The sequence below is a fragment of the Anopheles stephensi genome, chromosome 3 (genome assembly GCF_013141755.1).
Source record: "Anopheles stephensi strain Indian chromosome 3, UCI_ANSTEP_V1.0, whole genome shotgun sequence".
Taxonomy (NCBI): Eukaryota; Metazoa; Arthropoda; class Insecta; order Diptera; family Culicidae; genus Anopheles; species Anopheles stephensi.
Genome location: NC_050203.1, coordinates 52,815,962 through 52,829,134, shown reverse-complemented (window position 1 = coordinate 52,829,134; position 13,173 = coordinate 52,815,962). Strand labels below are relative to the sequence as shown.

The 13,173-nt window shown below is 48.8% G+C and overlaps 1 protein-coding gene across 1 annotated transcript in view; it reads left to right on the top strand.

Moving 5' to 3' along the window:
- The window catches only part of LOC118513277 (protein expanded), a 45,884-nt gene that overhangs the window by 20,104 nt on the left and 12,607 nt on the right, over positions 1-13,173 (top strand). Inside the window, exons 2-3 of the mRNA XM_036058843.1 lie at positions 11,065-11,198; positions 12,885-13,030. Of these exons, the coding sequence (XP_035914736.1) occupies positions 11,107-11,198; positions 12,885-13,030 (238 nt within the window). The 5' untranslated portion in view covers positions 11,065-11,106. The remainder of the gene's footprint in view (positions 1-11,064; positions 11,199-12,884; positions 13,031-13,173) is intronic.

Genomic DNA, 13,173 nt, shown 5'->3' with positions numbered 1-13,173 from the left:
TTCACTTTACCGATGAACTTCCATGCCCAATCTGACATTCAGATCTGACGGGCCGGGAGTTTTTTTTCTCCTCCACTTTTCTTCATCGTTGATTCACCTCTGCTGAAGCGTTGATCTGGTGCTGCCCTTATTTCACTGACGGGGTGCAGATCACGCAGTGCATGAGTTCATATTGCTACAGTTTATTTCGTCTACCTTTCAACTTCGCTCCACAAACCATCACGATCCCGGCCCGGCTAGGGCAATCAAAACGTAGCCAGAAAAGACACACCGTCGTGACTGTGGTGCGGGATAATCCGTGAGTTAGTTTTCTTCTCTTTTTTGTTATTGTTGAGCTTTTGCAAAACGAGCCAGGCCTCCTGCTCGAATTACCAGAGCTCACCCACCCACCCGTTCCCTGTCGATGGGTTTGGCGTTCTTTTCTAGTTCTCATCTAGCGGCACAAGAAGCTTATGGTAGCGCTTCCTGTGCGCTGCTGCTAGTGGCGGTTCCCTTCACCACCGTTGAAACCCTGAGCGAAAAGTGAATGTTTCCCTTGCCCCGTTTGTGGCACAAAATTGGGCTCCAAGTACACCCTCGAACGCCAACGCCGATGTGGAAGCGTTCTGGGCATGTTGATCCTTACCGGGAGCGTTAGAGGGTTGGCGGGTTTGGCCCGCTTAGCCACTAGACGATCGCATTAATCTCGTCAGAATATTCATGAGTTTCTCTCTATTTTTCTCTTTGCAGGTGAGTAATGGTGGAGATATTTTGCCGACTGCCGACCAGCAGAACCATTCCATTTCCGTGCTTATGCAACGCGCTTAAGCCGGGATGCTGCTGTTTTCGTGGGGAGAGAACCTTATTCTATCGAGTAATAAATCGAACCTTAGGCCTTCGAATCGGTAAGCAATCGCTGCCAGAGCTTTAAATCAAACACCGAATTGCATCATCACTCAACAATTCTGTCCCGGCCCGAAAGCGATGTCTCCAACGGCGCCAGTATGTGTGGCACAGTGAGCAGTAAGTAGTAGCAGATCTAAAAATTCATCAGCACATCCCCCGGCGAAGAAATCGCGTGCTGGCGCGCACTATGAATTTTCGATGACAACCCTGGCACCATCCACATGCCCGGCGCTGCTAGCATTAATATTCCACACCCGAAGTTTGACTGCGCCGACCAAACCCATCGTCACCCATCGGTTAGGAGGTGTGGTCGTTTTTAAAAACTGTTCACGATCCCATCGAAAAGTCGTCTCTCTCTCTCTCTCTCTCATCGACTTTGCCAGTGAAGAAATAATTGAACTGATTTGAGTTATGTTGCAGAAAAAAAAAGAGTTGGGACCTTATATTGGCCAATTTTTTCCTTCACATTTATTTCTGCATCTTTGTGTGTGTGTGTGTGTGTGTGTTCTGATGTCAAAGTCTCCAGTGCTGGAGGTCTCACACCTTCCTTTTTTCGTCAACCCGCAAGTGACGGTAAAGTGGCATTAGGTGGTTCGGGTAGTTCAAACGCGTTTTGCAAAAGTCCGGTGGATGTTTTACTCCAGGCGACGATAAAGGGCACCGGGTGTGTGGGCTCCCACACACACACACGCTTGTGGGCACTGGGTGACACTCTGTTTAGCATATTTATTGTAGCACACAGAAGCGCCGCCACACGTTTTGAGTTGAACTTTTTTGTTGTTGTCTCTCACATCATACATCATGTGACGACCGCGAACTGTGTCGCCCGGTTGAAGCGGATGAAGCGAAAACCCTGACCGTGCAAAAAGTACTACTCCTCTGCGTCCGCTTCATACCTCCTCCTTGTGCCGATCCCAACCGACAACGTCAACACAAACCCCTGGCGTTAGTATAGGACCGCTCCCAGATGTTTGTAACTGTTTCATCGATGATCCGATGGGTGTTACGGTTGACTGTCCCTGAACGGGGAGCCGGGTCCCGCTCGCCGGAACAAAAGCACTGGGAACCTGAGGGGAGGACGGGCAAATACACTTGAAGCTCAAACCTACCCCTGCACTGCACTTACAACCCCCTCCCCCCCCGCGGACAAGTGCGCGTACGATTGAGTGTAAACTTCGAGAGTAAAAAGGCCACGATAGTTACTGCCCTGCGCACACACAACTAGCCGGACGACGGTTCGCATCGGAGGTTTGTTAGATGTGTGTTGGTTTAGATTGAGCCGGAGAAAAAGAGAACGCGAAGGCATAGTGTAGGACCGTGTTTCGGGGGTGCTGCTGCTGCTGCCGGGTGATGAAGCTGGAGGACAACCTCCTCAAACAACAACATAAAAAGAGAGGAACAGCAGCAACAACAAAAAAACGAGCAGAAAAATGAAGTGCGCGGGAGCGAATGATCACGCTCTGGAATGCGGCTGGCCTTCAAATGGCGCGTTTTGTTTGGTCGGCCGGGGTCGGGTCGAGTCCAGCCGGACGGACGGACGGCCGGACCCCGGTTGTGTGCTGTTGCGGCCCAATATCATCGCCTTGAGGTAGTATGTGTGTGTGGCTTTGTGCGTGTATGTGTTGCTGGTTGAATGCCTTTTTACTACGTTACCTGCAGCGATCACGCCCGGTCTTACGAGAGGGGTCTCCCGTTGATGAGTTTCACAAACAACAACAACAACAACAAAAATCCGGGCATGAAAGTATCGCGATCGTTTTAATTTTTTTGGCTATCGGGAGAGTACCGAAAACATGGGCGAGTCGCTGGAATGTATGTACACCTTTTTTTCTGCCAAAGTTTGTTTCATTTTGTGAAACCCCATTTTCGATCTTACTCTCTCTCTCTTTCTCTCGCTCCCCGCGGTATGTCATAAGTGTCAGTAAAGATATTGAAGAAAGCAGCAAAGGTTCGTCGCTTGATGCCGAACACTTTAAGTCTTTCGTTTTTTGAATCTTTATTCTCTAGCTCTATGCGTAGAGGCACATCTGTTGATAAAAAAATGGTCAAAATTTGTGTAACAGCGTGCAGTGTTTTGAAAATCCTTCCCAAATTGATACCCACACACACACACACACCCGCACCCATACTTGCTGGAATCCGATCGAGACGAAGCAGTTGCGCACGAAAGCCAACGAATGACGAGGTACGTCAAAAGTTGCTTCCATGCTTATTACGGCTTGTATTTAAAGATCTTCCTCCGTTCGTTACACGATACGCACGGGTTCCGTGCTTCTCTCCGCACCGGTGCAGGTTAGGAGAGGCCTTTTCACATTCTTTCCTTTGGACGATCTTCGGGAATGGAATGCGTCGGACGTCGACGACGACGACGTTGGCGATGATGATGATGATGATGATGCTACGTTTAATGTTTTGCTCGTTTGGCCGTTTGGAATTACTGGACGAGTGTGTCCCTGTGTACGCCGTTTTCGATAGCATTAGTGTGCCGGATGGTTGTGTCCTTGTTGTTGCGTTGTGTGACGGGACAGATGCTTGAGCCGTACGCTTTTATGAGATGGAATTTCATAAATTCCACCATACCGTTGCGAATCGGTAATGGTGAGGGAAAAACAGACAGTTGTAAACTAAAGCTTCAATAATTCTCGTTCCGTTTCCTTTGCCCCCCCGGTAGCCCGTTTGGTTCGGTTATCAATTTCCAAGTAGCGGCTGTCATAATGCCGGCCACTTCCGATGATACAGCGCTAGACCCACCAAACTTTTGGGGAATGGAATTCGCAACTTTCTGCTCAAGGCCATAAACAAACGGCCAACGCAAAACAAAAAATGGAAGACGGCAGTTGAAGTACAGCAACAGCGAAAAAGCTCCAGAAAAATGAGCATCATCACGACGAGCATCATCAGAAGAAGGTGATGCTTCTTGGCTGTTTGCCACGGTGCAGATGGTGCCTGCTGTTCCCTTTCCAAGTGGAAGAGTGCGAGCGAGAAAGCACCAGAAAAAAGGGCAAGAAGCTTTACAGCCTCGAGGCCCATTCGCCTGGGCCCTCTTCCTTTGCGTTTCGTTCGCGGGGTTTTTCGTTTTCTCCCGTGTCCTCGCCCGTCGTTGGGTTCCTCCAATCGTACCGAAACAATCTATTCGACCGTTCTACACCTGGACATCGCTTGTTCCCGCGGGGTCTTAGCATTGGGGAACACGCAGGCGAGGCACGGTGAGTCTCGAGTCTCGCATTCTTTTCCATCTCCACTTCACAATTCTACCATTTATCATCCCGGGGAGTGGAGTTTTGCCCTCGAGAGCCAAAACCGACCGATCCCTGCTCCATCTCCAGTCCATCCCGAATGGGCTAGATTTAATATTCAAGGATGCCTTTTTTTATCTTTTATTTTTGTGTGTGTTTGAGTGAATATTTCCATTTCCAGCCCCCGGGAGCTGGGGCTGGCTGCTCCCGGACCTGGAGCTTTAACGTTAATCGTTCGTTGTCGCATCATCCTCCCGCGACGCGGCCCCTCACCGCCGGATTCTGAAGGCTTTAATTATTGCTTCTGGTTTTTGTCTGGCCTCCTTCGATCGGGCGGATTATATCGGCGCGACGCGGCCGCAGAAATTACTGTCATTGAGCTCGGAGAAGGATTGAATTTCTAACGATTTCTCTTTGCCACAGGCCAGCCAGCTAGGACCGAACGCACCAGCGTAGGGAAGATGCGGACAGGGACGAGAATTAGACGTTTTGGACGTTTGGGAATTTATGTATATTTCTCTCGTATTTATTGCCTTCCCGTGCCGTTGGCTGTGTGCCGTAAGAACGGCGGGAAGCCGTTCAAAACCACATCATTACACTTCATATCGAGAAGAACGACACCAACAACAAAAAAGAGGCTCAAACAGCCAAGAAAAAGCGCAAGCCCTACCTACGTTACACCCTTTAGGGATCAAGCGGTTGCAGCGGGTCGGGAACGCGGTTAGGGGGCAAGGGCGTACCCTTTTTGAATCCTCTTCAAACACAAGCGAGGGCACACACCTGGCACATCACCAGTACTGGAACGGGCACTGCCAGCAGCGTTCCCGAGCATCAACCGATCTTTGGGATTGTTTGTTCTGTTTGCTGCTGGGTCGATGAATCGAGGGATGAAATGAAGAATGATTGGAAAACTCTTTGCGCGAGCCATCTTCATCGAGTGCTGGCCGTCGGAGCGAAGCATCTTGGCCGGCAAGAAGCTACATCATTCTTTTCGCTGCTTGAATGCGACTCCGGAATGCTGGCCATCTCGGACCACTCGGGTGGAATTAGATATGGATCTTCTGGAGGGAACACGAAACGCACCAGCAAAGCATATGGCCAGAGTCTGTAGTATGCACAGAGCTCAAGCATTTTTACTGCGATGGCGAAGAATGGCCTGGTGCTGGTGTTATTTATATTCGTTCAATATTCAGCTTTACTGTTTTTTTTCTTTCAAATTTTGATTTATGAACTCAACCTGGGGCGCGTGTATTGTGTGCGTGTCCGCTTTCCTGGTGCGTCTCAATGTTGACACGGAAGTAATAGGAACAAGGCACGAAAATGACCTTGCAGCGCTACAAGATAAAATATGTTCGGAGCACAATCCAACATGGGAACTGTGTTTTTTTTTTTTTTGTTGGTTTCCTCTCGATCGTCGACGTCATCAAATTGGATGCGAATTTTCACCATCCGCTTAATGATAGTTTAATTTGGTGCAGGAATGTTGGGTTACTTCAAATTTCGCCCCCTGGCAGAAACCGGCAAACAACGCTTCAAAACAAATTAAGTCAATAGCTAGCCCATTTCGTGCGTCATCAGCCGACTAATTGATGTTTCGATGCTTTTGGAAGAAACATTTCACCTACGTCACTGGTAAGAAAGAGTTTTGCTAAAGAGAAGAGCATTTTCTGCGTTTCTGAGGGTTGCGAAACCATCTTCAAATAGGCGGTTGCAGTTGCCAAAGAACACTATCAACCTTGCCGATAGTGTACAGTACAAAATTCCTATCGCGGTAAGAGGTTCACGCGTTGCGTAAATAGCTTCACGAGTGCATACCCGACATATGCAATGCCCTTTCCAATCGCGCAAGTGAGAGATAATGCAGAACCGTGCAGGCGCAAAAAAAAAAACTCCATATCCACATGCTTCAACTGGCCAGGCTCGCCGTGTAGCTTCTTGTTTGTGAATTCTTTTGTCTGCGCTTCGCACACCCCGCCCATACCTCATCCTTGGATAATCGGCCACTTTAATGAAGAAAAAAATTATGGCGCACATGCAAACCGTGCACACAATACTATCTTGCTCGGGTGGGTAAATGTGTATTGTGCAGCGAGCTAAAGGGTTCCAAGTGAATCAATAACTCCTACGCGCAACGATGCAACTGCTGGATTGTCTTGACCCACCTTGCCTTAGCGCAGACCCTCATGCCCGGCCGGGGAGAGCAATAAAATTTTCCAAATGCAATTTTTCAAACACAGAAACCAGCAATAAGATCAGCGTATCAGGGGAACCTTGCATAACTTTTTCTCGCAGACTGATTAAATAGTGCACGGTTTAGTGGGAGCTGAAAGGGCCCAACAAAAATTATGTACAACTCTTTGCAAAGTGTACCTCTACCAGGCCGGAACGGAATGTGGCACCTCATGAATGTATGATAAAGACGTTTTTTTCACTCTCGCGCAGTTTTCTTACATTCAACCCAACCCGGGGGCTAGTCCCATCGTTGGATTATGTTATCGTTGTGTGACGTCTGCAATTCTCTCTCACGCACACACACATGCTGCAACACAATTGATTGAGAATGCAGAACCTTCTTCCCTGGCAGAAGTGTCGGGGAAGCTTCCCCGAGCCATTGTTATCGGCCTGTTTTTATCTGCGCGAAGGCTGAATGCAATAATTATGCCCTTTTTTTTAATCAGTTTTTTTATTCCCTCTGTCGCCTTGGGTAAAATGCATATTTTCACGTACCCAGGAAGGAATTGCAGTAAATTAAACGCGTTCTACGGCTGTCATTCAGAGACGGACAGAAAATAAAAGCCCCCCGTTCTGCCGTCGTTACCCCGGCCGGGTTTTGCGTGCTGCACCAGAAGCAGTGGCAGCAGTAGCAGCAGTTGTTTACATGTCCACTTTGGGCTTCTTGCAGAAGCGACATCAGTAACAACAGCATCAGCAGCTACTGTCTGTGCCCGAATAAAACTAAACCCCTTTTAATGCCCGCAACCCACCCTGGGCAGACGACGCTTCGTACCAAGCGCGCACGTGTAATTACATTTGGCTACTGGAATTTGAAAATTATATTGTCTGCCCCGGTGTTTTGTGGGGCTGGTTCAGGCCCCCAGCGCTACCACCTGCGAGCTCTGTGTCCCGTGTTTGTCCCCTTCCGTTTCGTACACGATAGGCAGACGATCAACACGGAAGCTGCTGCCGCTGCTGCTGCTGGTACGAGACGATCGTCAGAAAACGATCAAGAAGAAAAAAAGGAGCGTTGAAGGAAAACAACAACCAAAACAACCAGCGCAAGCACAATTTCAATTCTTTGCTCATCTTCTCGTACGTACAGCAGTGGCGTGGCTGTGGTTGCCCCTGCCGAAAAACATTGGCCAGGGTTTTGCGTGTGGTTATAATCATTCAGCGACGCACGAGAAGATTGCTCTTCGCGAGACAAGAATGGGAGAAAAATACAATCAAAGATCAACACACACACACACACACACACACACACACACACACACACACACACACACACACACACACACACACACAAAGATACGTGTACATTCCCAATTTCCTCTGGCAGGGCTTGTTTTCCATTTCCCGCGCCCCCTAACGTCCTCCCATCCCCACGGCAAGACAACGTATAACAGGTTGTTATTAGCATTAAGTCAATCGGCCGACTGTGGTTCCCTTCCGCGATCCGACCCGATCTCCCCCACTCCACTTTCAGCGGGATCGGGGGGGGGGGGAGAGGAAAATAGGGGAAAAACAAGGGACAAGCCTTTGGGGCCACGCATCTCATCTCGTGATCGTCGTCGACATCTTTCGGTGCTACCGAGCTACACGTTCTGCAGCCCTCGGTCCGGTCCGACGGCTGAGCCCATGAGCGTGTGCGCGCGCGCGCTCGATTCATTTCTCTCTTTATCGCCTTCGGGCGGTCTTTCGAACACTTTTTCGAAGCCCCGGTTTGGAGGGACGAAAAACAAAACCTTCGTCCAGCTCCTCCACCCCCAGCTTCTCTTCTGCAGTTTTGGGGAGGGCAAAGAAGGTAAGGGGAGGGACGCTTTAAAGATGGCATGGCAAAAGGATGGCGTGTGTGTGTGTGTCTGTGCTTGAATGTTCTTTTCTCCTGTCAGCCTTCCACAGCATCCAGGCTGGATGCCGTTTCTTTGCGAGGCGAATCTGAAACGAGCCTCGAGCCACCACTTCGGCCACAAGAAATTCGGCACGCCCGAACGCCTGAAGCCTTTGGCTGTGTTATCCATCTCAGCAGTTTTAGTTTTCTTGGCTCTTTTTTTTGGCGGGCTTGACTGTAGAGGGCCAAGAATGAGAAGCTGGTTTTTCTGGTTTCTTCTTCCCCGGTTCTGGAGGAGGAGGACTTCTTGAGTATAGAGATCCAAGAAGGGGTGGAAAGGCTCGGGATGGCAGATTGGGAGTGTTGTTTTGGCCGATTCTCGAACCATCCTTGCTTGGAAGATCGCGCCATGTTTTCGATTCTCCAGGCTGTGGCTCATACTATTTGCTGCTCCGGGACGGTTAAATTCATCTCAGTGATAATCTTTCTTTTGGCCGATTAGAAAATTGATAATCGTTTGATTGATATTTTAAAGCTCTAGTAGTCCAGCATATGAGTCCAGTGTTTTCAATTTACCATAAAAAATTCAAAAACATCCATTTAGAGTAGCTATCGTTTCGTGATCCCCGTCATAAGTATTGCATTCTCCCCGAGCAGCTTGGATGCTTGGAAGCTGACCATTGTGCCAAATAACGAAACAAATCTCCTTTTAGTCTAAAGTAAGCAAAAAACACAAACCTTTTTGGACCCAGTCCCCCAGTCACATTGAGTTAAACCGGGAGAGTAGCCCCAAAGACGGGCCAAGACAGGAAGCCGTTTTGCCACAAAGGCGTTAAGCGCTTTGTGCTTGCTGCTCGCACGCTTACTAAATCCCGTATTACGCGAAAACCCCAGCGCGAAACACAAACGAACGATTTGTGCGACAGCTTAAGCGAGAAGCACCCGTCCCGATCGGCGTACCGAAACTGGGAGAACTGGCGCGTGTTTCCTCCTTCCCTGCCCACAATACCCCACCAGATCCTCTCCCCCCCTCCCCCGCTCTCCTACCTCATATACATACGATGCCCCAACAGGCAACATATGTGTTGCCCCAAAACGAAATCTGTTCGTGCAACGTCGCGAGACAGAATTATTTATTTTTATGGTTGGAGCAGATTGAGTTTTTTTTTTTGTTTGCCTCGCTTTTGCTTTGTTGTTGCTTGTTTTTCGGTTTGGCGCGTCGCAGTTTTTGGCGCGGTTTGGAAACGAAAGCCAAGCGCTCTCGAATCGTGTACGGGGAACCGATTGCGCCTGCCCGGCTTTTCTCCTCTTAAAGTTTCGTTTGCTCGTCTGTGTTTGTTGCGTTTGGGGTTTTCCTCCCTCATTCAGATTGTCCCAGGGGTGCTCTTTGAGTGTGTGTGTGTGTGTGCGAGAGTGTTTTGGTGTACACTCGCCCTCTCACTCCCTTCTTATTCGCCGTGGTTCGATCAAACACCTCCCGGACTTGATGCGATCCCGATGTGTCCCGATTCGTCGCTTCGTACAGCCATTTTTCTGCCAGACGAGGCTTTCTCGTCGTTCGCTGGGGATGGGGTGGCCCATTACTACCATCGCGATCACCGGGCCTGTCCAGCCCGCGCTCCAACAATCCCTGAACGCTGACGAAGAATGTTTTGAACCGCGCGTTAAAATTGCGCTCGCGAGACGTTCGCGGTCTTCGAGGAGAAGGCAGGAAGACACCGAGAGAAACAGGGACCCTGATCCACCGAACTGAACCGAAACCCAATAGGAACAGGCAGCGGGTACGGCCGGACGGACAGGACGATCATCACGATGGTGATGATGATGATGATGATGGTGATGGAGAAAAAAGAGAAACGTCTGAACAAAACGGAACGAAACGGATCCACATTCCATCACCGGTTTTATAACCCGAAGGGATAAAATAAGTATATACACGACGACGAAGACGACGACGATGCTGCTGCTGCTGCTGATGATGATGGCGATAGAGTCCAACCGATTGCGGGATTGAGACGTGGCGTTGGAGGCGACGGGTTGCTATGTTTTGGATCCGCACGTCCGAGGTGCGCACGTTAGGATGCCAGGAATGAACGACCGGGTCGCGCATTTTCGGACAGTGGTGAAGTGGACTCGCCAAGTTCCGATCATTTAAATGGTGATGATGAACGGCTAGAACCAGAATCGAGCAATGAAGACACACACTGTAAGGATCGGATTCGAAACCGTCTTCAACCAACTGGCACATCCCGACAGGCTCTCACATTGTCGTTCTGTAAAGCTTTCCTAAAAATTTTAAACTCACATATTCCCGGGCTTTAATCTTCTGGGGCAACCATTAGCTTGGGCTGAACGCCGGAACGCAGTAAAGCGAAGGATAGGTTAATACGGGTTCAACGATAGAGCTGCTCGTCCTATAGGATGGCGGAAGGAATGTCTGAACTCCGGAGGTAACACATACAGCGAGATCCGGATTCCACTAAAGATTAGACATTCCTTCAACAATAATCTCAAGAGCAAGAGGAGGACGACCTGTGTAAAGCACACGCACACGGTTCGGGAAACCGTCAAGTCGTGAACGCATCCGTGATGGAAAACTCACTAATGACACCTTTCCCGCCAGGGCTCTTGCCAGTCGCGTCTTCTTCGGCACACCGAACAGCAACACGCGAACCCCAAACAGCAATCAATTTCAACGCACTACAATGTTGCTACATGCCTGCTAGTTGGTGCAACTTTGTTGCGTTCGAAAGCATTTGAAGAAAAGAACGATTACCGGGCTTACAACTGTTCAGCATCCCGTGTTGCTGGTGGTCCATTGCGCAGGAGAAAAAAAACTCCCAAAAGTCAATACTAATTTGTGTTTCTTTTCTCTCTCTTTTTCTCTACGCGCAGGAAATATTTCGTAAAGGTTACTGCAGATGGTAACGATGCAGCATGCGAGCTTTTTGTACCGTCAGCGCACCCTTAGAGGTTTGCGCACCACCTTCCCGACCTCTGCCTCCGGGTACCAGATTTCTAGCTTTAAAGTAAGTATCCCGAAACGCTGATGTGTGATTATAATCTAATTTCAATTGTCTTCATTGTTTTTCTGGGTTTGCGGGAGCATGAATACGTTACGAAGAGTCCAACGTTTACAACTCCAATTATGTACAGGCTTCGTACAATGTTGCTAGTGGCTGTACGATGGAGAGGGAATATTGAACAGCGGATGGCTTTCCACACGTAGCTCCGTAATGCTTCCGTGTGGAGAACTTTAATGACCTTCAGCGAAGTCTGAACGAGGCGGGGAAGTCGAGTGCTTACCACGTCCCCAATAGCCAGCCGATGTGATGGATGCTTCAGATGCTGCCGTTAATGTCTCTCATGTTGATTTTGAGCCCTCCACGACTATGGTGGTTTAAGAAATTCGATCGGGTTTTTTTATTTTCGTAAACAGCCTTGCGTATACCTGAGACAGGCAGGAATGCGGTCGTAATCTATTTTTAGAAGAAGTATTTTTTTATTTAAGCAGAGCTCACAGCCATAAATAGGGGCATGCGGGCTTTGAATAATCAGATTAAATTTCATGTCCACTTCAAAAGCATATCGAAGAGGTTCATATCGCCATGCGTCTCATTCTAGCACGGGTTTGAGAGGTGCTTGTTCCTAATTTCCGTAATAGATTAAACATTCATACATCGCCGTGACCTTGGTCGATCGGCGATCTAGTATGGGTGACTGTTGGTTGGCGCCAACAAGCACAACACCAGACATTGCCTTGTTCAAAACAATTTGAAGCATTTAAATCGATCCTCCGGACGGCCCATTGGACCCGGTAATTTTGAAATTCCTTTTCAGCCGAAATTGATCTCCCTGTGGTCGGTTGTGACCTTTAATTCGGGTCGGGCCGACAAACAGAAAAACCGGAAGGACCTCGATTCGTGGATAGCGAAGAAACCTTAAAATCGCCGCTCTTTTGTGGATGGCATTTGCTGTTGCCTTTGTCTTTGACTTTGATATTCGACGTTATCCTAGCGTCGTGTTGCATCTTTTCCCCATTCCTAATGATGGCCGTCAGATTTTTTTTTTTTAAATCCGACAAACGGAGATGATACAGAAAATAATCTCCCTCACCGGTTCACCCTTCTGGGTCTCGGGTACATTCCACCCGGCGGGCACAAATATGTGACCCGGTGCGTCGTTCGGTGCGTCTGGCTGGCCTCCTTTTTCGAGCACACCTCGTTTCACCGTGGCGAGCGGGCGGCACTTGCACGACAACGACGCCCTGCTCTCGGTATAATCGAATCAATTAAAATTCCATCTCAATGACCCCATTAAATTGACTATGACCATCATAAATCACCCACCTACCGTTTAGACCAGGGGCCCCCAAAATTATATGATTTCTCTCAAATCTCGTTCGAGGGTTTTTTTTTCTTCTGTTGTTGGTATTCCTGCGAGGGAAATGCACGTTAGCCCGCTACACCTAGTTTGGAGTTTTTGTGCGTGAACATTATGGAGCCTTTCTCCGACTTTTACTTCTGCGCGACCGCGTGCAGAGCCCCCAATTCATCGCAACGGCTTCTCACCGTAGCTGTTCTCGCTAACGGCTCTACGCCCCGGGTCTAATCTGTGTTCTACGTTGGATGTTATTCGATCGTTTATCGCTTCTTCACGTCTATTATTTTTAATATTAATTTTCTTCTCTCGCTCGTTCTTTTTTTTTTCTTCAGATTATTGGGAACGCCGCAGCCACGCACACTCTACTTCCTAGTCGAAGCAAAAAGTCGCGTACGCGAAGTATACGCACAAACATGCCATCACTTCTCGAAGCAAGGCATGCTGGACACGGAGCTGTTTGGGCTGGCCGTACTAATAGGTAAGTTAAGGGCGAGCGGGATTGACTGGAGCACCATCAGCACTGCCACCACCATCACCGCCCATACCTGATCAGCAAAAACGGGAGGTCCAAAGAGCGTCCCAACGATAATTAATCGTTTCTCAAAGCGAACACTCAAAGTC